The sequence below is a fragment of the Bufo bufo genome, chromosome 3 (genome assembly GCF_905171765.1).
Source record: "Bufo bufo chromosome 3, aBufBuf1.1, whole genome shotgun sequence".
NCBI lineage: Eukaryota > Metazoa > Chordata > Amphibia > Anura > Bufonidae > Bufo > Bufo bufo.
Window position 1 is genome coordinate 266396571 of NC_053391.1, and position 26409 is coordinate 266422979.

The 26409-nt window shown below is 44.1% G+C and overlaps 1 protein-coding gene across 4 annotated transcripts in view; it reads right to left on the reverse strand.

The window, feature by feature from the left end:
- DCAF6 (DDB1 and CUL4 associated factor 6) overlaps window positions 1–26409 on the reverse strand; it is a 1234054-nt gene that overhangs the window by 876232 nt on the left and 331413 nt on the right. For all 4 annotated transcript variants that reach the window (XM_040424129.1, XM_040424128.1, XM_040424130.1 and 1 more), the window contains exon 8: window positions 15316–15530. In XM_040424129.1, coding sequence (XP_040280063.1) covers window positions 15316–15530 — 215 coding nt within the window. The remainder of the gene's footprint in view (window positions 1–15315; window positions 15531–26409) is intronic.

Consider the following 26409-nt stretch of genomic DNA (forward strand, 5'->3'; position numbering starts at 1 on the left):
TGATGATATTATTTTGACACACTCACTAGCCCCCATACATCACTGAGAGCCTTTTTCGAAACTACTAGATCCTTTAGTAACGTCTCCTATTACAAAATAAACCAGGACAAATCCCAGGCATTACCTCTTAACATTAATTCGATTTTATTAAATGATCTTAAAAAGCGATACACCCGGATTGGCAAGATTCAGAAATTACATACTTGGGTATACAGGTGTCACATCCCTCATCTAAACTTTTTGAAAACAATTATCCCAAAATAGCCTCCGATATCAATAAAGACATGGCTGAGTTTCTAAGAATACTATCTCATGGCTGGGCAGGAATAGCGGCATATAAAATGTGTGCTTCTGCCAAGGCTTCTATACCTCTTCAGTCACTACCAATTGGCTAGTCCTGATCATACTTTGCATCCTTAAACTCTAAACTTAGATTGTTCATTTGAACCGACAAAAACCCAGAGTTGCCTTTAGAACTATTATTGGTCACCACAAAAAGGGGTGACTGGGAGTAACCACATTTACAATATTACTACTTCTCGGGCTGTCCTTAGATCAATTATCCCATTGGTGGTCAGATAACCCCGAAAAATTATGGGTACAAATTGAAAGGAAAATATGTGGCCTATCTACAATGAGGTCTAGACTTCTAGCACCTATTTGGAGATTTTCACTACCTCCCCCACCCATAAATACGATTGGTGTCTCGGATGAGATCTGGAAAATATTTCTCAAATTGAAGAAGGGGAAATATTATTCTCCCCTAACAGATGCCACACTTGAGTTTTTACGTGATCAAGTTCCCTTGGTTTCTATTCCAGAGTGGACGGCTATTGGTATTGAATCCCTTCAAGATTTCTTTGAGGGGGGGGGGGGGCGTTTACCTTCTTCTCGATACTCAAAACCCGATTTAATCTTGAGAGAGATGACTTCTACAGGTTCCTAAACATTAGAAATTTTGTCAATACACGCAAAATAGTAGAGAGAACTCAGCTACCTTATATGACATTGATAAATGACCTCTTCAAGAGAAAAAAGGGAATCACTACATTCTATAACCACCTAACTGAATCATTGAATGTTATAGCTAACAAACATATGGTAAAATGGGAGGATGACCTACAGATAAAAATAGAATTGCGTCAATGGCATATGTCCTTTTCTAATATCCATAAGTACTTTCACAGCACTAACCATAGAGAAGTCTTATTCAAAACTTTCCTAAGATGGTACCATACCCTAAGCAAACTACATCTGATTTTTCCAGACACATCAGATAAATGTTGGAGACTATGTGGGGGGAGGGGCACACTTATACATACCCTTTGGGATTGTGATATCATAAAACCCCTATGGAGAGCTACTGAAGTTGTTATTAAATCGGTCTTAAGTTTCCATCTTGGTTTATCTCCACAATTGGCGTTATGACTAATAGGTCTGGAGGATCTTCCAGAAGAATCCAGGTCGATCGTGGCACACTTGGTCATGGCTACCAAACTGGTCATAACCAGACATTGGAAGTCCATAGACACTCCACATATAAATGAAGTTTGGCAAGCGGTAAACAATACCTGCTCATTTGAACAAACAATAGCACGGATCCAAAATAAATCTTCTACGTTTCATTACAGATGGGACAGATGGTTGGAAAGTAAATACTATCGATCCCAAATATGAGGGCTACTCCTGCAGTATTGTGTTAGGTTATAGGTTATTGTAGTTTTGTTTTTAGTTATAATGATCCAAATATAACTTTTATGCTAATCTGTATTTCTTGATTGATCTACTATCGTTTTGCTAATTTTATCTATTAATATTAGATGTAAAATGTTATATTTTAATTTGCCTTGCGACATAGCAGCTTTGTTTTGTTTTATATGTTTTAAAAAATTTATAATAAAAAGATTTTTACAAGATACATTGAAGTAAGTTTATGTTAATTGGATTTCTGAGAAGAGTAAATGTTATGTCAAAACAATAGTTATTCATCGATGTAGATAAGTGAAATGTACAAATTCCGATGCCAAGCATCAAAGCCGTTATATAAAATTTTCATCAAGTCAACCTATATTTCAAAAAGATAGGAGAAGACAGCCAACTCCAACAAGTCCAGGATATAGGTAATTAAAAGTGTCAGGAAAAGACCTTCCTCAATGATGTATATTAACCGCCTCTGGACCGCCTAACGCAGGATCGCGTTCCGGAGGAGTCAGCTCCAGGCACAGTCACGCATATACGCGTCATCTCGCGAGACGCAAGATTTCCTGTGAACGCGCGCACACAGGCGCGCACTTTCACAGGATCGGAAGGTAAGCGAGTGGATCTCCAGCCTGCCAGCGGCGATCGTTCGCTGGCAGGCTGGAGATGCGATTTTTTTAACCCCTAACAGGTATATTAGACGCTGTTTTGATAACAGAGTCTAATATACCTTCTACCTGGTCCTCTGGTGGTCCCTTTTGCTTGGATCGACCACCAGAGGACACAGGCAGCTCAGTAATAAGTAGCACCAAACACCACTACACTACACCCCCCCCCACTGTCACTTATTAACCCCTTATTCACCCCTGATCACCCCATATAGACTCCCTGATCACCCCCCTGTCACTGATCACCCCCTTGTAAGGCTCCATTCAGACGTCCGTATGTTTTTTACGGATCCACGGATCGGATCCGCAAAACACATACGGACGTCTGAATGGAGCCTTACAGGGGGTGATCAATGACAGGGGGGTGATCACCCCATATAGACTCCGTGATCACCCCCCTGTCATTGATCACCCCCCTGTAAGGCTCCATTCAGACGTCCGTAGGTTTTTTACGGATCCACGGATACATGGATCGGATCCACAAAACACCCCATATAGACTCCCTGATCACCCCCCTGTCATTGATCACCCCCTGTAAGGCTCCATTCCGACATCCGTATGTTTTTTACGGATCCACGGATACATGGATCGGATCCGCAAAACACATACGGACGTCTGAATGGAGCCTTACAGGGGGGTGATCAATGACAGGGGGGTGATCACACCATACAGACTCCCTGATCACCCCCCTGTCATTGATCACCCCCCTGTAAGGCTCCATTCAGACGTCCGTATGTTTTTTACAGATCCACGGATACATGGATCGGATCCGCAAAACACATACGGACGTCTGAATGGAGCCTTACAGGGGGGTGATCAATGACAGGGGGGTGAACAACCCATATAGACTCCCTGATCACCCCTTTTGTCATTGATCACCCCTTTTGTCATTGATCACCCCCCTGTAAGGCTCCATTCAGACGTCCGTATGTTTTTTACAGATCCACTGATACATGGATCGGATCCGCAAAACACATACGGACGCCTAATGGAGCCTTACAGGGGGGTGATCAATAACAGGGGGGTGATCACCCCATATAGACTCCCTGATCACCCCCCTGTCATTGATCACCCCCCTGTCATTGATCACCCCCCTGTAAGGCTCCATTCAGACGTCCGTATGTTTTTTACAGATCCACGGATACAAGGATCGGATCCGCAAAACACATACGGACGTCTGAATGGAGCCTTACAGGGGGGTGATCAATGACAGGGGTGTGATCACCCCATATAGACTCCCTGATCACCCCCCTGTCATTGATCACCCCCCTGTAAGGCATCATTCAGACCTCTGTATGTGTTTTGCGGATCCGTGGATCCGCAAAACACATACGGACGTCTAAATGGAGCCTTACAGGGGGGTGATAACCCCATATACACTCCCTGATCACCCCCCTGTCATTGATCACCCCCCTGTAAGGCTCCATTCAGACATTTATTTGGCCCAAGTTAGCGGAAATTGTTTTTTTTTTTTTCTTACAAAGTCTCATATTCCACTAACTTGTGTCAAAAAATAAAATCTCACATGAACTCACCATATCCTTCACAGAATCCAAATGCGTAAAATTTTTTAGACATTTTTATTCCAGACTTCTTCTCACGCTTTAGGGCCCCTAAAATGCCAGGGCAGTATAAATACCCCACATGTGACCCCATTTTGGAAAAAAGACACCCCAAGGTATTCCGTGAGGGGCATATTGAGCCCATGAAAGATTGAAATTTTTGTCCCAAGTTAGCGGAAAGGGAGACTTTGTGAGAAAATGCCCCTCATTGAATACCTTGGGGTGTCTTCTTTCCAAAATGGGGTCACATGTGGGGTATTTATACTGCCCTGGCATTTTAGGGGCCCTAAAGCGTCAGAAGAAGTCTGGGATCCAAATGTCTAAAAATGCCCTCATAAAAGGAATTTGGGCCCCTTTGCGCATCTAGGCTGCAAAAAATTGTCACACATGTGGTATCGCCGTACTCAGGAGAAGTTGGGCAATGTGTTTTGGGGTGTCATTTTACATATACCCATACTGGGTGAGAGAAATATCTCGGTCAAATGCCAACTTTGTATAAAAAAAATGGGAAAAGTTGTCTTTTGCCGAGATATTTATCTCACCCAGCATGGGTATATGTAAAATGACACCCCAAAACACATTGCACAACTTCTCCTGAGTACGGCGATACCACATGTGTGACACTTTTTTGCAGCCTAGGTGGGCAAAGGGGCCCACATTCCAAAGAGCACCTTTAGGATTTCACAGGTCATTTTTTACACATTTTGATTTCAAACTACTTACCACACATTTGGGCCCCTAGAATGCCAGGGCAGTATAACTACCCCACAAGTGACCCCATTTTGGAAAGAAGACACCCCAGGTATTTCGTGATGGGCATAGTGAGTTCATGGAAGTTTTTATTTTTTCTCACAAGTTAGTGGAATATGAGACTTTGTAAGGAAAAAAAAAATATTAAAAATCATCATTTTCCGCTAACTTGTGACAAAAAATAAAAAGTTCTATGAACTCACTATGCCCATCAGCGAATACCTTAGGGTGTCTACTTTCCGAAATGGGGTCATTTGTGGGGTGTTTGTACTGTCTGGGCATTGTAGAACCTCAGGAAACATGACAGGTGCTCAGAAAGTCAGAGCTGCTTCAAAAAGCGGAAATTCACATTTTTGTACCATAGTTTGTAAACGCTATAACTTTTACCCAAACCATTTTTTTTTTTTTTTTTTTTACCCAAACATTTTTTTTTATCAAAGACATGTAGAACAATAAATTTTGAGAAAAATTTATATATGGATGTCGTTTTTTAAAAAATAATTTACAACTGAAAGTGAAAAATGTCATTTTTTTGCAAGAATTTCGTTAAATTTCGATTAATAACAAAAAATGTTAAAATGTCAGCAGCAATAAAATACCACCAAATGAAAGCTCTATTAGTGAGAAGAAAAGGAGGTAAAATTCATTTGGGTGGTAAGTTGCATGACCGAGCAATAAACGGTGAAAGTAGTGTAGTGCAGAAGTGTAAAAAGTGGCCTGGTCATTAAGGGTGTTTAAGCTAGGGGAGCTGAGGTGGTTAAGAAGGTCAACGAGGTCATGTGAACGTATTATTAGATATTTAATTTTAATGCTTAAAAGTTGTGATGTTCATCTGCAGTACTGCAGTGCCATCTGGAGGCAGATGGACAATATTATATTATTTCATTATTTGTTCTATGCCATATTAGGAGTTAATATGACATAATGGTGTTATTAGCATGCAAATACACCCACCTTACCTGATTGGGAATCCCTAATCTAAAGGGGGTGATTCTTATATAAGGGGGGGAATAATTACTCTTGTGGGGAGCAGCAAGGGAGATCCAAAAATCCAGATAGATCCATATTAAGCCATTGATCCATCCATCCATTCATTCAATCAAAAAGAAAACTTTACCAGAAGAAACTTGGATTATTTTTTTGGATTACTAGGAAAGTTCCTCAGAACTGGTCCCATCTGAACTCTGTCTACCTTTGACCTGGTAACGTATATTTTGTTTACTACTCGTGATATTAATGTTACGCTGAGCGCTCCGGGTCCCCTGCTGGCCTCGGAGCGCTCACAGCGTATGTCCCCAGGCAGCACTCCAGCGTCTCGGCGTGTGCGTCCTCGCTCTCTAGGGCGCGCGCACGCCGGGACTCTTAGATTCAAAGGACCAGTGCACCAGTGATTGGTGCCTGGTCCAAAGGGCTTATTAAGGGTTAAGGTTGTGAGAGGCAGTGCTGACTTAATTAGGTTGCACCTGTGCACTGCCCATTTATACCTTCTCCTCCCACAGCCTTCTGCCGGATCTTTGTGCCTTGTGCCTCAGAGAAAGCGTTCCCTACGATGTTAGTTTGCCTTACCTGTTGCCGTACCCGTTGCTACCGTCCACTCGCCTTTGAACCTTTGCCGCCTGCCCTGACCGCTGCTACATCCGACTACGCTCTTGCCTTCTCCCTGTGTACCACGCCTTATCAGTTGCCAGAGAGGTCGAGTTGTTACTAGGGGACACTACCTGGTAGTTACCGCCGCGGCAAATCCATCCCGCTTTGCGGCGGGCTCTGGTGAAGACCAGTAACTGCTTAGAACCGGTCCTCTAGTACAACCCGCGCCATCGCCTCTCTGGTGCAGAGGATGTCCTGCTGGTTCGTGACAGTAAGATCCGGCCATGAATCCCACTGATGTTCCCCTGCCAAGCCTGGAAGACCTCACCACCATTGTGGCCCAGCAGGGTCAACAGCTGGCGCAGTTGATCGCTATGTTGCAGCAGCTCCTGCCTTCTCTGCAACAGCCAGCTCCTCCGTCTGCTCCTGCTGCATCACCTCCGCCTGCAGTTACCACCGGTTCCAGAATCCGTTTGTCCCTACCAGACAAATATGACGGAGATCCTAAGCAGTGCCGTGGGTTCTTGTCGCAGTGCTCTCTCCACCTCGAGCTTCTGTCCGACCAGTTTCCTTCTGAGCGAGCCAAGGTAGCCTTTATTCTCAGTTTACTGTCCGGGAAGGCCCTGGCCTGGGCTACACCACTATGGGACCGCGCAGATCCTGCCACCGCATCCGTCCAGAGCTTCTGCCTAGAGTTCCGGAATGTTTTGAGGAGCATGCCCGGGTTACCTCCGCAGAGACTGCCTTACTAAATTTGACCCAAGGAGGTTCTTCCGTGGGTGACTATGCCATTCAGTTCCGCACTCTGGCCTCTGAGCTGAACTGGAACAATGAAGCCCTTTGTGCCACCTTCAAGAAAGGACTTAACAGTGAAGTAAAGGACGTTCTGGCTGCACGTGAGCTTCCTTCCACTCTTTGTGACCTCATCTTGCTGGCCACTAGGATAGACAAACGTTTCGCCGAAAGACAGGAGGAACTCCTCCTTGAAAAGGAAAAAGCTCGTCCTAGACGCTTTCCTCGTCTGGCTCCCGTTTTTCCGCATCCACCTCAACCCGCTACTGGGTTTTCCGCCGTGGAAGCCATGCAGGTGGATCGGTCACGCTTGACTCCGCAAGAACGAAGCCGCCGCAGAAACGAGAACCTGTGTCTGTACTGTGCCAGTACCGAGCACTTCCTTAGAGATTGTCCTCTTCGTCCACCGCGTTCGGGAAACGCTCGCACCTAGTAAGCGTGGGAGAGGCGTTGCTAGGTGTGGATTCTTCCTCTCCACGTCTCATCATACCCGTGCAGTTGATCATCTCTTCCAAGTCCTCTTTCTCCGCAGCCGCCTTCTTGGATTCCGGTTCAGCTGGCAACTTCATTCACACCTCCTTGGTTGACAAGTACCGTATTCCAGTAATCCGTCTACCCAAGCCGTTTTTCATCTCTACTGTTAACGGTGAGAGACTCTCAGCCACCGTGCAGTTCCGTACCCAGCCTCTACAGATGGACATCGGAATATTTCATACCGAGACTTTAGAGTTCTTTGTCCTTCCCTTCTGTTCCTCCGAACTCCTCCTGGGTCTGCCGTGGCTTCAACGTCATAGTCCTGTCCTGAATTGGTCCACCGGTGAGATCCTGCGTTGGGGCTCCTCCTGTTCGGACCGCTGTCTCAAGCCTGCTCTGGTCAAACAGAACCCGCAAGTTTCTCCGCCTTCTGGGCTGCCCAAGCCATACCATTCCTTCACGGATGTCTTCTGCAAGAAACAAGCTGAGGTTCTTCCTCCTCACCAATCCTATGATAGCCCGATCGACCTGATACTCGGTTCTACTCCACCTCGGGGCAGAATTTATCCTCTCTCACCTCCTGAGACTCTTGCCATGTCCGACTATATACGTGAGAACCTACAGAGAGGATTCATAAGAAAATCTTCTTCTCCTGCTGGGTCCGGTTTTTTCTTCGTGACAAAAAAAGACGGCTCCCTCCGCCCCTGCATTGACTACAGAGGTCTTAATAAAATTACCATCAAGAACCGTTACCCTCTGCCTCTAATCTCTGAGCTATTTGATCGTCTCCGAGGGGCTAAGATCTTCACTAAATTGGACCTCCGAGGGGCCTATAATCTGATCCGTATCCGTGAGGGAGACGAATGGAAGACCGCCTTTAACACAAGGGACGGCCATTTTGAGTATTTGGTGATGCCCTTCGGCCTCTGCAACGCACCTGCTGTCTTCCAGGAATTCGTCAATGATATTTTCAGGGACTTACTTTACACCTGCGTGGTCGTATACCTGGATGATATCATCATCTTTTCCTCCAATTTGGATCAACACCGGGTCCATGTGCAACAAGTTCTTACTCGTCTCAGGAGAAATCGCCTATACGCTAAACTTGAAAAATGTCTATTTGAACAGACCTCCCTGCCTTTCCTGGGATACATTATCTCAGCCCAAGGACTTCAAATGGACCCAGCCAAACTCTCGGCGGTTCGGGATTGGCCACGTCCCTCTGGTCTCCGAGCCATACAAAGATTTCTGGGCTTTGCGAATTACTACAGGCAATTCATCCCTCACTATTCCACTCTGGTAGCTCCTATCGTGGCCCTCACTAGAAAAGGAGCTAACCCCAAATCCTGGCCTTCCCAAGCTGAGGAAGCCTTCCAGTCCCTGAAATCCGCCTTTGCCTCTGCACCCGTTCTCTCTAGACCAGATTCCACCAAGCCCTTCTCTCTTGAAGTGGATGCCTCCTCGGTGGGAGCCGGAGCCGTCCTCACCCAGAAGTCTTCCCGGGGCAAGACTTCAACTTGTGGCTTCTTTTCAAAAACATTCTCTTCCGCAGAGAGAAATTACTCCATTGGGGACAGGGAACTGCTGGCTATTAAATTGGCACTGGAGGAATGGAGACATTTACTCGAGGGCGCCACACATCCTGTGTACATCTTCACGGACCACAAGAACCTGGCTTATCTCCAGTCTGCTCAGAGATTAAATTCCCGTCAGGCTCGTTGGTCTCTGTTCTTCGCCCGCTTTAACTTTGAGATCCATTTCCGTCCGGCTTGTAAGAACATTAGGGCAGATGCTCTGTCTCGCTCCTCTGATGTGGTGGGCGACGAGTTAACAACTCGATATATATTATCCCTCCAGAACGCCTTATTACAGTCGCTCCCGTGGACCTGCGCCTTCTTCCTCCTGGCAAATCCTACGTTCCTCCACGACAGCGCCTGCGAATTCTCAAGTGGGGCCACGCCTCCCCTTTTGCCGGTCATCCAGGGGTGCTAAAGTCTCTCCAACTAATCTCCCAAAAGGTACTGGTGGCCTTCTATGGGGAAAGATGTCTCGGACTTCGTCCAGGCCTGTATGATTTGCGCCCGGGATAAATCGCCTCGCCAGAGACCAGCGGGTCTCCTCTTGCCTCTACCTGTTCCTGAAGTTCCCTGGTCTCACATCGCCATGGACTTTATTACTGATCTTCCCTCCTCCCATGGCAAGTCCGTTATTTGGGTCGTGGTGGATCGCTTCTCCAAGATGGCTCACTTTGTACCCCTGCCCGGTCTACCCTCTGCACCCATGTTGGCCAAACAATTTTTCCAACACATCTTCCGTCTTCATGGCCTTCCCAAACATATTGGTACAATTCGTCTCCAAATTCTGGAGGGCTCTATGTGCCCAGCTCGGGATCAAATTGGACTTTTCTTCTTCGTACCACCCTCAATCTAACGGCCAAGTAGAACGGGTGAACCAGATTTTGGGTGACTATCTGCGTCACTTTGTATCCTCTCGCCATGACGACTGGGCTGATCTACTTCCCTGGGCGGAGTTCTCCTACAACTACAAACAATCCTCTGCCTCTAACAAGTCTCCTTTCTTTGTAGTTTTTGGCCGTCATCCTCTTCCACCGCTGCCGCAGTCTCCCACTCCTTCTTCTGTACCTGCCGTTGACAGTCTTGTACAGGATTTTTCCTCCATCTGGCGAGAAACCCACGCTGCTCTCCTCAGGGCTTCCGCCCGTATGAACGTTCAAGCTGACAAGAGACGCAGATCTCCACCGGAATTTCGCCCGGGTGACAAGGTGTGGCTCTCCTCTAGGTACATCCGATTTAGGGTCCCAAGTTACAAGTTGGGCCCTCGTTTCTTGGGACCCTATAAAATCAAGAGTCGTATCAATCAAGTTTCTTATCAGCTCCATCTTCCTCCCTCCCTCCGAATCCATAACTCCTTCCATGTCTCCCTTCTTAAACCTGCTATCTTTAACCGTTTTTCTCCCAAGCTTGTTTCTCCCACCCCTGTCGCCGGTACCTCCGATATATTCTCTGTCAAGGAGATCTTGGCGACCAAGATCTCCCGGGGGAAAAGATTTTTTTTGGTCGACTGGGAGGGCTGCGGTCCTGAGGAGAGGTCATGGGAGCCGGAGGAGAACATCCTGGACCGCAGTCTCATCCGCAAGTTCTTCTGTACCAAAAAGGGAGGGAGACCAAAGGGGGGGGTGTACTGTTACGCTGAGCGCTCCGGGTCCCCTGCTGGCCTCGGAGCGCTCACAGTGTATGTCCCCAAGCAGCACTCCAGCGTCTCGGCGTGTGCGTCCTCGCTCTCTAGGGCGCACGCGCGCTGGGACTCTTAGATTCAAAGGACCAGTGCACCAGTGATTGGTGCCTGGTCCAAAGGGGTTATTAAGGGTTAAGGTTGTGAGATGCAGTGCTGACTTAATTAGGTTGCACCTGTGCACTGCCCATTTATACCTTCTCCTCCCACAGCCTTCTGCCGGATCTTTGTGCCTTGTGCCTCAGAGAAAGCGTTCCCTACGATGTTAGTTTGCCTTACCTGTTGCCGTACCCGTTGCTACCGTCCACTCGCCTTTGAACCTTTGCCGCCTGCCCTGACCGCTGCTACGTCCGACTACGCTCTTGCCTTCTCCCTGTGTACCACGCCTTATCAGTTGCCAGAGAGGTCGAGTTGTTACTAGGGGACACTACCTGGTAGTTACCGCCGCGGCAAATCCATCCCGCTTTGCGGCGGGCTCTGGTGAAGACCAGTAACTGCTTAGAACCGGTCCTCTAGTACAACCCGTGCCATCGCCTCTCTGGTGCAGAGGATTCACTACCTGTCCTGCCGGTTCATGACAATTAATAAGATATTTATCTCGGTATATAACCAAGAGTTCCCATACTGTGGGAATATATAGTGTTAGGCGCCTCCACAATGCTGATTGTTCTCTTAGCAAAGATGCATATTGTTAATGGAAGATCTGACATTATTTGAAAAGAGGACTAAACCCTTAGAAAGTTATTTTCCATAGTCTGATTGCCGAGCTGAATATTTTATCATATTAATATCATATATTTTTGATTGGTCATAGGAAAAGAGAGTCAAGGGATAACAGTTATTTTCCTGTATAATCCGTGTTTTATTGTTATAGCCTGTTTGATAAACAGAAGATCCTAAGTTTCTCTTGGTATATGAGTCTGTTTGTTAAAAGTATGACACTGGTTGTCATAAATCACTAAATCATACTGTGCTGATCAGATAGGGGTGTGTTAACACCACCATGTGGTACATTTTGGGTATTATTTTGCAACTTTATCATTTGTTTTGCAATTGTATTGATTTTTATATTCTTTGTTTTATAATAAACGATTATAAATTTTTGCATATACAATTGTCCCTTTGTTTCACTGCTTGCACAAATCAAATTAAGATACTTGATAAAAAGAACTTAGAGGCGTGTTTATGTCCGCCTAAAGGATAATATAATTTTTATGGTTTTTTATCCTCTCTTTTATATGAAGATTCTTTTTATATAGAAGATATATGACAATAATGACAAGATATAATAGTATTTCTCATGTACACACTGTAATGGCTGTTACGTGCCAGAGGCCCAAGGCAGACCTCCGGGACATCTTGCAAACAGGACACGGGCAAGATTCAGACCAGGGACCAACATAATACTTTATTACACATGTAATAAATGAACTTGACAGTAACATATGCAGGTTAGGCAATAGTGGTAACACTACCACAGAACCAAATGCACCGGCAGACCAGAGGCAAAACCCAGAGGGTGAAGAGCCAGTGAGCCCCATTCTTCACAAAGCCCCTGGTGGTGGGGATGAACTGGGCCGAGGGCTCACTGGTTGCACCTCCAGGAGGGTCCAGGTACACTTGGCCCCTACCTGCAAGGAACCACGCAGGTGCAAGCACCTGCAGAACAGACAACAGAACTGGAACCCATACAAACACAGGACATGGATCAGACAACAAGACAAACGGGAACCGGCAAAGAAGCAGGAATGGAAGCATGGCTGTCTCAGGCAGAGCTGCACACAGGCTAGAGATCCTCTCTCCGGAGAACCCAGGAGCCCTCCCATGAAGGCAGGACATACACAGGGCAGGAACAGAAGCAGTAAAACACTGCAGGCCAGACATGGAACAGACAGGATCGGAAGCAGTAGGCACTGCCAGGCTGGACATAGAACAGGCAGGATCAGAGGCAGTTTAGCACTGCCAAGCTATAAGAAGCAGTTAGAGCACTGCTAGGCTAAACATGGAACAGAGTGGATCAGACACAAAACAGGTACAGAAGATCAGGCAAGGCCAAGGATAACAACATCAACAAAAACAAACCAGAACAGGTACAAAAGATCAGACAAGGCAATAACATCAACAACACCAACACAGAAGGGCAGATGGAAAAATCCCCTGAATCAGCAGCAAGGAGCTACACCCAGCAAGACAAAAGAGAGACTGATCCCCTGGGTGAGCAGCAAGGTGCAACACCCAGCAAGGCATAAGAAAGACTGACCCAAACCCCACAGCTCACAGGTAGATATAGCTGACTAAGAGGGGAAGTTAACAGACCAGGGGAAATTAACCCCATCAGAACCAAACAGGAAGGGGAGCCTGCATGAACCAAGAGAACATACAGGCTGCAGAACAGGATGTTGCCCCTGGCAACCAGCATACACTGAGTCCACTGCAGCCAGTATGCCAGAGCACAAACAACTCGTGACACAAACAGAAATTCATCAATACTAAGGCCATGTTCACACAAAAGGCTGCAGCCAACACGCATAACAGAACCAGCATACATGGGAACACCCACAGCCAGTACACAAAGTGCATGCATGGCACCAGCCTGCACGGTACCAGAGACAGGAACCACACATATGCAGACACGGAAGCCACAAACACAGGCCACAGTTCACACACCACCGCAGCTAGCACGTAGTCCCAAGCAACCAGCATACACAGCAGTCAGCCTGCAGCCAGTACACGAGGGAGCCTGCAGCCAGCCTACACGGCACCAGAGACAGGAACTGCACAGAGATGCAGACATGGGGAGTACACATATACATGGGCATAGTTCACACAAGACACCGCAGCCAGCACACAGCCCCAAGCAACCAGCATACACAGCCAATACGCAAGAGAGAATGCAACCAGCCTACATGGCCACAGCTGTGACAGTGAGCCGCACCGTGACACTGGCATACTATTGATTGATACAAAGTTGTTGAAATGTCACAATTACTACATGCCAGCTGTAGTTGTTTTCATTCATCTAAAATACCTTTATTAAATGCCAGCTATCTTCCAATCCATCTAAAAGGTTATACGTACATTTGAGGCAAGAATACATTTTAAAACCAGATAAGCTGACATTTTATATTCCCCCTATTCTCTTAAGACTTCGACATATACATTAGATTATATGTGACCAAACCTGCAGATTTCAGCAATGCTAGTCCAACATAAGGCTGGGGCTACACAGCCGTAAAACATGTTGAGCAACCAAGGATCACTGAATCTCTGTGCAGCACTGCAGCCATTGAACTGAACATGGTCGCATTGCAACTCACAAGTAGCTATGATCCCAAAGTCCCAAACAAAAAAATATATAATAATAATCAAGCAGTTTTGGACTTTTTATAATTATACAGTTGCAGTCATGGCAACTTGCATGTCTTGTTGAGATCTAATTCAATGTTGGGAGTATTACACAGAAACCATTGGTCACACGACAAATGTCACAACTAGGGATGAGCGAATCGACTTCAGATGAAACATCCGAAGTCGATTCGCATAAAACTTTGTTATAATAATGTACGGAGCAGGAGCTCCGTACAGTATTAGAATGTATTGGCTCCGAAGAGGCTAAGTTATTGCTTTGTGAAGTCTCGTGATACTTTGCGCAATAACTTAATTAATTAATTTGTACTGCAAAAAAACATTTCCCGAACTCGGGAAATGTTTTTTTTACAGTACAAATACATTCTAATATTGTATGGAGCTCCTGCTGGAGCTGGATTTTGGACCGTAAAACAGGCTACGGTTGCATGCATGATCCCTTAAAAGCAGATAAATTAAAATTTACAAAATTGTTGACTTTTCCCCCAAATTTTTTAATTTTGAATCTTTTAAAATAAAAAGTAAAGCATATTGACCCAAATTTAACACAAACATTAAATACAAAGTGTTATGAAAAAAACATTCTAAGAATTGCTTGTATAAGTAAAAACATTCCAAAGTTATTACCACATAAACTGACATGTCAGATTTGGAAAAAAAAAATGTGTCTGGAAGGTTAAAACAGGAGATATCTGGGATGGATCCCAAATAAACTATTTACATACATGTATATAAATTAATGAATGCATAGCACTTTCAGGTTTTAAAAATATCCCCAATAACTAATACATCAACTATCACCTTCATATGTACTGCACGATTGCCAAGACCTAATGTAAAGAGCAACAGCAGGAAAGAATTATGTATGGCAGCATCACAACTGTCCCCTCACAGATGATGATGGCAAATACACTGGTTCCGATAGAAGATAAGCCATCGGCAGAGGGATTTGGCAGCAGTACTCTCTAGCCATTGCAAACACATGCTATAACTAGATCTCATACAGAGGAGATGATTGTGGCATGCAGATGCAGCTCTCACCTCCTCTGATGAGCAGGCAATTATCAGAAACAAACTGTTCCTTGATAAATGCCTGCTGTGTTAGCTCATGTTAAGGGACCTTTATATAAAACTGATCTTCTAACAAAATTTTGATGGATACCCACCTCTTCTCGCTTCTGATTGACCGACGTAAACTTAAGTTCTTTTGCTTCATCTTCCTTTGGATCAAATAAATATATATAATCTGATGAGTAGCTCACAAGGACCTCCGCCCCATCTTCACTATAGCACAGAGAGGTGACACGACAAGATTTGTTTGCAAGATGTGGGGGTGTAAATCGTACACACATTCCCATAATTCCACGATTTGAGTAATTGCCTGGTATTGGAATAAAATTAAAAATGTTCATCGCATATATTTAATAATGCTCATAAAATGGTTTTGTTTCCATATTTTAAATGCTTAAACTAAACTTAAACTGTGGTTGTAAATTTGAACGAAGATTACAATCTACCTTACTTACCCCCTTCAGGACCCTGCCATTTTTCACCTTAAAGGGAACCTGTCACCGGGATTTGGGGTATAGAGCTGAGGACATGGGTTGCTAGATGGCCACTAGCACATCCGCAATACCCAGTCCCCATAGCACGGTGTGCTTTTATTGTGTAAAAAAACGATTTGATACATATGCAAATTAATTTGAGATGAGTCAGAGCTTGAAAATTTGACTCTTCTCTGGTCACACAAGTAAGATATGACTCTTTTATGTTAATTTGCATATGTATCAAATCGTTTTTTTTACACAATAAAAGCACACAGAGCTATGGGGACTGGGTATTGCGGATGTGCTAGTGGCCATCTAGCAACCTGTGTCCTCAGCTCTGTACACAAAATCCCGGTGACAGGTTCCCTTTAAGGACTAGCCGATTTTTAGCAAATCTGAAATGTGTCACTTTATGTGGTGATAACTTTAAAAAGCTTTTACTTATCCAGGCTATTCTGAGACTGTTTTCTCATCACATATCGTACTTCATGACAGTGGTAAATTTGAGTCAAGAAATTTCATTTTTATTTATAAAAAAATACCAAATTTACAAAAGAAAAAATGGAAAAATTAGCAAATTTCCAAATTTCAATTTCTCTACTTTTATAATAGATAGTAATACCTCCAAAAATAGTTATTACTTTACATTTCCCATATGTCTACTTCATGTTTGGATCATTTTAAAAATTAAAGAACATTTCCAAACCCCAATATTTTCAGGACCAGTTCAGTTATGAAGTCACTTTCTGGGCTTGCATATTAGAAACCAACTATAAATCACCCCATTTTAGAAACTAAACCCCTCAAGCTATTCTAAACTGATTTTACAAACTTTGTTAACCCTTTAAGTGCCCACGAGAATTAAATGAAAATGGGAATAAAATTTCAAAATGTCACTTTTTTTTTGCAGATTTTAAATTTGTATCTATTTTTTCTGCAACACATCAAAGGTTAACAGCCAACCAAAACTCAAAATCTATTACCCTGAATCTGGATTTTACAGAAACACCCCATGTGTGCTCAAAGACTGATGTATGGGCACACAGCAGGCTTCAAAGTGGAAGGAGCACCATATGACTTTTGGAGAACGGATTGAGCTGGAATGGTAATTGGGAGCTATGTCGCATATGAAGACACCCAAAAGGTGGCCCTAGAGTGGAAACTCCCAAAAAGTGACCCCATTTCGGAAACTACACCCCTCAAGGAATATTTTAAGGTGTGTAGTGAGCACTTTGACCCATCAGGCGTTTTACAGAATTAGGAAACGCTTGGCTGTGAAAATGAAAAATGCTTTACACCAACATTTTACACTTTCACAAGGTAAAACAGGACAAAATTCACCCCACATTTTGTTCCCCATTTCCCCCCGAATACACCAACACCCCATATGTGCTAAAAAAAAAAGATGAATGGATGCATGGCAGGGTTCAAAAGGGAAGTAGCGCCATAGGGCAAGAGGACAGATTTTGCAGGATTGGCTATTGAGAGCTATGTCGCATATGAAGACACCCTGAAGTACCCCTAGAGTGGAAACCTCCAAAAGTGACCCCATTTCTGGAAACTACACCCCTCAAGGAACATTTCAAGAAGTGTAGTGAGAACTTTGTCCTCCAAAGTGATTCATGGAATTGGCTATGAAAATAAAAAAATAAAATTGGACTTTAGGCCCAAATTTTTCACTTTCACAAGGGGGAACTGGAGAAAATGCACCCCCTAATTTATTGCCCATTTTCTCCTGATTACAGCAATACCGGATATGTGCTTGTATACTGCTATATGGGTGTACCACAGGGGTCAGAAGGAAAAGAGCACCAAAAGGCTTCTGGAAGGCAGATTTCTCCGGAATAATTGACAGACGCGATCTTGCAATTGAACACACCCTGAGGTGGCCCTAGAGTGGAAACCACCAAAAAGTCACCCCATTCCAGAAAATACACCCCTCAAGGAATATTTCAAGGTGTGTAGTGAGCACTTAGACCCATCGAGCGTTTCACAGAATTAGGAAACGCTTAGCTGTGAAAATAAAAAAGGAAAATTTTTTCCAGAAAAAGTTGCTTTACACCCACATTTTTCACTTTCACAAGGGGTAACAGGACAAAATGCACCCCACATTTTATTCCACATGTCCACCCAAATACGCCAACACCCCATATGTGCTCAAAAAATGATGTATGGGTGCATGGCAGGGCTCTAGATACACCTCCTATCCTGACCGACCCAATAGCTCCCAATAATAATGAAAGAATATTAACATATAATATGTAGCAAATCTTTATTAATAGTACAAGAATATATATAGACAAGGTGAAGACAAAAGGGGGGAGGAGGCCAGAAGATCCCCTCACCCCTGGTAGAGGAGGCCACACAGAAGCAACACGGGCACCCCTGGTAGAGGAGGCCACACAGAAGCAACACGAGTAGTCAGCTCAATATAATAGTGGTATAAATACCCATGGGTAAAGAATGTACAAGTAGCCGGAATTATGCACAATGGGAAATAACCAAGCTATTGTTGTGCATGTAAATGAGACTGCATACATACGATGTGTGGGGACCAATAACAAGCCGGAACACTGTCCAGTCAAAGGATAACACGCATGTTAGTGAGTCCGCACACCAAAGCATGTATGCTGAGGCTACAAGGAGCAGCAAATTAAGACTGTAAATGACAGTTATCAATGATACATAATAAGCATGAAACCCATAATGAGACAGTTATTATGCATACAGCAAGGGTAAAGCTCCATACATACGGTGTGTGGGAACCAATAACATGTCGGAATAATATCCGATCACCAAACAACACACCGTAGCGTAGTAATGGGTCCACACACCAAAATATGTATGCTGAGACTGCAAGAAACAAACCAATAAAGTTGCAAATAACAAAGGTCAGTTACCCATGATGCGCGAGATACCCGGGGCTCTAAGTGTGCCAATGCCCCAACGCGCATTTCGCCACCCTACTGGCTTTGTCAGGAGGCTAATGTAAGTGAGATAAAAGCGGGTATTTATATAAAAAACACACCTGAGGTAAATCCATGACGCATGTCCAGCATGATGAATAGGGCCACTTCATCATAGCGCGCCACCCCTCTCACCGCAGCCGACGTGGCGCACGCTCACGTGATTACCCGCATCATCCCGTACTGGGTGACGCAAGACACCGCCCCCCTCGTCTGCCAGGGAGAAGAGTCATACGGAGCACCAGATCACGCGCCCGCATCAGCGCATGTGGCAGGGGTCTCTGGTGGAGCTTAATAGCTTCATTGTACAACTTAAAGAGGACCTTTCACTACAATAAAAAATCTAAACTAATCATACAGACATGGAGAGCAGCGCCCAGGGATCTCCCTGCACTTACAATTATCCCTGGGCGCTGCTCCGTTCTCCCGGTATAGGCTCCGGTATCTTTAGATTTTCAGCTCAACTGGGAGGAGCCTGCCGGTGTCTCCTTCTCCCAGGCTGTAGCGCTGGCCAATCGCAGCGCTCAGCTCATAGCCTGAGTGTTTTTTTTTTCTCTCAGGCTATGAGCTGAGCGCTGCGATTGGCCAGCACTCCAGCCTGGGAGAAGGAGACGTCGGTTGAGCCGAAAATCTGAAGATACCGGAGCGGCGCCCAGGGACAATTGTAAGTGCAGGGAGATCCCTGGGCGCCGCTCTCCATGTCTGTATGCTTAGTTTAGATTTTTTATTGTAGTGAAAGGCCCTCTTTAATGCTAATGATTTAAATATCAAACTCACATGGGAACATAGCCAAGAACAAATTGAGTTCTTGGACATTTTGTTACACAGAGAATTGGATGGCAGGGTCTCCACGGACCTCTTCAGAAAACCAATGCTCTATTACATGCTAACTCCTCCCATTATCCGCAGACGATTAAAGCTATACCTACTGGCCAATTTTTAAGACTACGTCGGATCTGCTCCAGTGACGAACGCTTCGAGACTCAGTCTAAAGATCTTTCTATCAGATTTCGCAATAGGGGCCATAACCAACAAGATATCAGGAAAAGTTATACAAGAGCCAAATGTTCCTATAGAGACTCCCTGTTGGTGAGTAAAAAGAAGAACAATGATACTAAATTACGATTTATTACACCATTTAATGTATATTGGGGGAAGATTCTGGACATTTTGTCCCACTATTGGCCTATTCTATTATCGGACAGTGATCTCAGGGGATCACTCTCTTATTATCCTCTAATTACATGGGAAAGGTCAAAAAACCTGGGAGACTTGCTGACAAGAAGTCATTATGTCCCACCTGACATGGGTAATCCTTTTGGCAGTAGGGGCCTCAGATGGGGGTCATTCCCATGTGGCAACTGTCAGGCTTGCGGACACATGTCAAGGTTAACTACTTTTAGAGACTCCAGTGGGAGTAAGGAATATTAGATAGTACATCATATTAATTGTAGATCTACAACAGTCATATACCTTTTAGAATGTCCTTGCAATCTTTTGTATGTGGGCATGACCACCAGGGAGCTCCGAGTGAGAATTTTGGAACATGCGAGTAAAATCCGAAGGGCGGAAACAATGAGGTTGGAGGAGTTGTATAAGTCGCAACCCATTGTTCTGCACTTTAAGGAAAAACACAATTGTGACCCAAGGTGTTTGCGAGCCAGGGATATCGATAAGGTGTCCCTGGGCTGCCGTGGAGGTGACTATAAAAAAGCACTATTACAGAGGGAAACCAAATGGATAGTTATGCTTAAAACTAAGATCCCCTGGGGATTGAATGAAACCGTTAGTTTCAGGTCCTTTCTTTGAATTGCGCTCTTTTATCTCGATCTCTGGAGAGAGATCGAGTGTGGGTATTTTTTTGTATTTTTATCTTATATGTTGTTGTGTTTTTTACTCTTAGCACCTTTGACGTCATGCATCTTTCCAGCAAGATATTACACGCCCCTTGAAGATGTGACTGGATGTGGAAAATGTGTCCCTTCATTTGCACTTGGCACTTTTACTTTATGAATTATTTGGTCTTCTGACCTCCTATGATATTTACTGTTGCACTTTATACCTGATAATCAAGCTTAGATTGTTTTTTTTGTAGTGATATAATCATGAGATGTGTATTAATGTTTTTAGGCACTCGACACTTTATTTAGTGTTTGTTTGTTGGGGGTTATCACATGTGTTAAAATATTTTTATCCTTGTATTTATTATCTGCCCAATTATGTATTTAATTAATGGACACAATTAGTAATAGAATTTTCTATTATGAGCTGCGGCTTTTTCACTTTCGCTTTTTGCACGTCAGTGACAAATGAAATGAATATTATTACATCTTGTTTCCACACCACTGCATTTTCATTTTAGCATCTGGGGTGTACGCATCCCACGCATGCGTTGATGCGGGCATGTGATCTGGTGCTCCGTATGACTCTTCTCCCCGGCAGACGAGGTGGGCGGTGTCTTGCGTCACTCAGCACGGGATGACGCGGGTGATCGCGCTATGATGACGCGGCCCTATTCATCATGCTGGACATGCGTCATGGATTTACCTCAGGTGTGTTTTTAACATAAATACCCGCTTTTATCTCACTTACATTAGCCTCCTGACGAAGCCAGTAGGGTGGCGAAACGCGCGTTGGGGCATTGGCACACTTAGAGCCCCGGGTATCTCACTCATCATGGGTAACAGACCTTTGTTATTTGCAACTTTATTGGTTGGTTTCTTGCAGTCTCAGCATACATATTTTGGTGTGTGGCCCCATTACTACGCTACGGTGAGTTATTTGGTGATCGGATATTATTCCGACATGTTATTGGTTCCCACACACCATATGTATGGAGCTTTACCCTTGCTGTGTGCATAATAAATCTCTCATTATGGGTTCCATGCTTATTATGTATCATTGATTACTGTCATTTACAGCCTTAATTTGCTGCTCCTTGTAGCCTCAGCATACATGCTTTGGTGTGCGGACTCACTAACATGCTTAAGCGTGTTATCCTTTGACTGGACAGTGTTCCGGCTTGTTATTGGTCCCCACACATCGTATGTATGCAGTCTCATTTAGATCTTCATGCACAACAATAGCTTGGTTATTTCTCATTGTGCATAATTCCGGGTACTTGTACATTCTTTACCTATGGGTATTTATACCACTATTATATTGAGCTGACTACCCGTGTTGCTTCTGTGTGGCCTCCTCTACCAGGGGTTATCTGGGTAAGGGGATCTTCTGGCCTCCTCCCCCCTTTTCTCTTCACCTTGTCTATATATATTCTTGTACTATTAATAAAGATTTTCTACATATTATATGTTAATATTCTTTTATTATTATTGGGGGCTATTGGGTCGGTCAGGATAGGAGGTGTAACTTACATGTCTAGGCCCCCCTATAATTCAATACTATTATATCTGAGGTATGTGTTGGTTCTAACTAGGGCTCTACAGTCGTGGCCAAAAGTTTTGAGAATTACATAAATATTGGAAATTGGAAAAGTTGCTGCTTAAGTTTTTATAATAGCAATTTGCATATACTCCAGAATGTTATGAAGAGTGATCAGATGAATTGCATAGTCCTTCTTTGCCATGAAAATTAACTTAATCCCAAAAAAACCTTTCCACTGCATTTCATTGCTGTCATTAAAGGACCTGCTGAGATCATTTCAGTAATCGTCTTGTTAACTCAGGTGAGAATGTTGACGAGCACAAGGCTGGAGATCATTATGTCAGGCTGATTGGGTAAAATGGCAGACTTGAAATGTTAAAAGGAGGGTGATGCTTGAAATCATTGTTCTTCCATTGTTAACCATGGTGACCTGCAAAGAAACGCGTGCAGCCATCATTGCGTTGCATAAAAATGGCTTCACAGGCAAGGATATTGTGGCTACTAAGATTGCACCTCAATCAACAATTTATAGGATCATAAAGAACTTCAAGGAAAGAGGTTCAATTCTTGTTAAGAAGGCTTCAGGGCGTCCAAGAAAGTCCAGCAAGCGCCAGGATCGTCTCCTAAAGAGGATTCAGCTGCGGGATCGGAGTGCCACCAGTGCAGAGCTTGCTCAGGAATGGCAGCAGGCAGGTGTGAGCGCATCTGCACGCACAGTAAGGCGAAGACTTTTGGAAGATGGCCTGGTGTCAAGAAGGGCAGCAGAGAAGCCACTTCTCTCCAAAAAAAACATCAGGGACAGATTGATCTTCTGCAGAAAGTATGGTGAATGGACTGCTGAGGACTGGGGCAAAGTCATATTCTCCGATGAAGCCTCTTTCCGATTGTTTGGGGCATCTGGAAAAAGGCTTGTCCGGAGAAGAAAAGGTGAGCGCTACCATCAGTCCTGTGTCATGCCAACAGTAAAGCATCCTGAGACCATTCATGTGTGGGGTTGCTTCTCATCCAATGAAGTGGGCTCACTCACAATTTTGCCCAAAAACACAGCCATGAATAAAGAATGGTACCAAAACACCCTCCAACAGCAACTTCTTCCAACAATCCAACAACAGTTTGGTGAAGAACAATGCATTTTCCAGCACAATGGAGCAACGTGCCATAAGGCAAAAGTGATAACTTAGTGGCTCGGGGACCAAAACGTTGACATTTTGGGTCCATGGCCTGGAAACTCCCCAGATCTTAATCCCATTGAAAACTTGTGGTCAATCCTCAAGAGGTGAGTGGACAAACAAAAACCCACTAATTCTGACAAACTCCAAGAAGTGATTATGAAAGAATGGGTTGCTATCAGTCAGGAATTGGCCCAGAAGTTGATTGAGAGCATGCCCAACCGAATTGCAGAGGTCCTGAAAAAAAAGGGCCAACACTGCAAATACTGACTCTTTGCATAAATGTCATGTAATTGTCGATAAAAGCCTTTGAAACGTATGAAGTGCGTGTAATTATATTTCACCACATCACAGAAACAACTAAAACAAAGATCTAAAAGCAGTTTAGCAGCAAACTTTGTGAAAACTAATATTTGTCATTCTCAAAACTTTTGGCCACGACTGTAGATACAGTACAGACCAAAAGTTTGGACACACCTTCTCATTCAAAGAGTTTTCTTTATTTTCATGACTATGAAGGCATCAAAACTATAAATTAACACATGTGGAATTATATACATAACAAACAAGTGTGAAACAACTGAAAATATGTCATATTCTAGGTTCTTCAAAGTAGCCACCTTTTGCTTTGATTACTGCTTTGCACACTCTTGGCATTCTCTTGATGAGCTTCAAGAGGTAGTCCCCTGAAATGGTTTTCACTTCACAGGTGTGCCCTGTCAGGTTTAATAAGTGGGAATTCTTGCCTTATAAACGGGGTTGGGACCATGAGTTGTGTTGAGGAGAAGTCAGGTGGATACACTGCTGATAGTCCTACTGAATAGACTGTTAGAATTTGCATTATGGCAAGAAAAAAGCAGCTAAGTAAAGAAAAACGAGCGGCCATCATTACTTTAAGAAATGAAGGTCAGTCAGTCAGCCGAAAAATTGGGAAAACTTTGAAAGTAAGGGCTATTTGACCATGAAGGAGAGTGATGGGGCGCTGCGCCAGATGACCTGGCCTCCACAGTCACCGGACCTGAACCAAATCGAGATGGTTTGGGGTGAGCTGGACCGCAGAGTTGAAGGCAAAAGGGCCAACAAGTGCTAAGCATCTCTGGGAACTCCTTCAAGACTGTTGGAAGACCATTTCAGGGGACTACCTCTTGAAGCTCATCAAGAGAATGCCAAGAGTGTGCAAAGCAGTAATCAAAGCAAAAGGTGGCGACTTTGAAGAACCTAGAATATGACATATTTTCAGTTGTTTCACACTTGTTTGTTATGTATATAATTCCACATGTGTTAATTCATAGTTTTGATGCCTTCATAGTCATGAAAATAAAGAAAACTCTTTGAATGAGAAGGTATCCAAACTTTTGGTCTGTTACTGTACAAATAGCTAAATATGGATTTTGCTGACCTGAATTAGCAGACATGGATTGTAGGTGAATAAATTCCTGAGGTTCCCAGAAATGAAAATCCCCAAGAAGTACGAACATTTTAAGTGGTGGAAAGGGTACTTTTTAGCAAACATGTGTCTCACAGAAGGCAGAATAACTTGAGAGAAGCATTTCAAAGCACACATTAGTAAAAATGAAAAATTACTAGCAGACCCCAATTTTTCACTTTCACAAGGGGTTAAAGGAGAAAATGCACCCCAGTATATGTTAGCCATTTTCTCTCCATTTTGCAAACACCCCATATGTGCTCGCAGACTGCTGTTTTGGCATAAAGCAGGCCTCTAGAGGCAAAGTGCAAAGTATGGTTTTTGCAGGCCTGAATTGGCATGGATTTTAGCTGCCATGTCGCATTTAAAAAATTTCCTGAGGTCGCCAGAAATTAAAAACCCCAAGAAGTGACCTCATTTTGGAAAGTGGACCCCCATACGAACATTTTAAGGTGTGGAAAGGGCACTTTTGACCTAACAGGTGTTTCATAGAAATGAATATGTAGTGGTTGGTGAAAAGTAGATATGTAAGCTATGTGGACGAAATCAGAGGTATAAGGTGGTAAAATTACAGGGTACATCAAGGATGAAATGAATATTCCATGGATATGTGGTACATTCTAAAACATTCCTGCATGCACAGGCCAGGTTTTTCAGGGCAGGTTTCGCAGTGGTAAATGGTGTCTTTCTTTATCCCCCTTTTGGAACACACCCTGCATCTTTTTTGGTTTCTTCTCTTCCTTGCTGTTTAGGGGACTTGACCTGGAAAATGTTGCCCTGGTACGACACCGGCACCATGACTTCCAGAAGAACTGGAACCCTCCCCGGCCTGGCTTTGAATTAGGGCCTTGATAACCACCTCTTGGAACTGGAGGAAAGTTCCCGTGTGGCCTTCAGATTGAAATAGCACATACACATTGTACATTGCCACCTGTACAATGTGTATGGCCAGCTTTCTGTACCACACTTTTGTTTTTCGTGTGGCACTGTAAGGCTTCAGAACTTGATCGTAAAGATAAACCCCTCCCATGTGCTTATTCTAGTCCAGGATGCAAACTGGTTTGGGGACAGTGGTAGTGGTACCTCGCACATGAGCAGGGGAGCTGGTATTTGTGTGAACGGTGGTCAGTAAAAGGACATCACTCTTGTCCTTGTACGTAACCGCAAGCATGTTCTCATGGAAAAGAGCCCTGCTTTCACCAGTTCTCAGTGGTTGCCCTACCAGGGATCTAGGGACGCCTCTCAGATTTTTGCGCACTGTGCCCCAAGTCACAGTACTTCTGGCAGTTAGGGACCTGAATAGGGGTATGTATGCTGGTATAATAGTTATCCACATAGAGGTGGTAACTCTTATCCAGCAGTAGTTACAGCAAGTCCCACACGATCTTTCCACTAACCCCTAGGATGGGGGGGGGGCATTCTTTGGGTTCTATCCGGGAATGTACTACTCTCACAAAGTTTGTAAGTCAAATGTCGGGTCATTTTGGGGTGGGCACTGTGTATTGTCGTTGTAGTGTAGGAATTTACGAATTGACTCAAAACTCTTACGGGTCATGGTCTGACTGTAAATTGGAGTCTGGTAGAAAATGTCCAAACTCCAATATTGTCTTACGTTTGGCTTCTTTACTACGCCCATATGCAGCACGAGTCCCCAAAACTTCATCATCTCTGCTGCACTTACTGGGGTCCAACCTAGGGGTCTAGCATATGGCGAGGTAGGGTTCTGAGCTATAAATTGTTGGGCGTACAAATTGGTTTGGGTCACCAT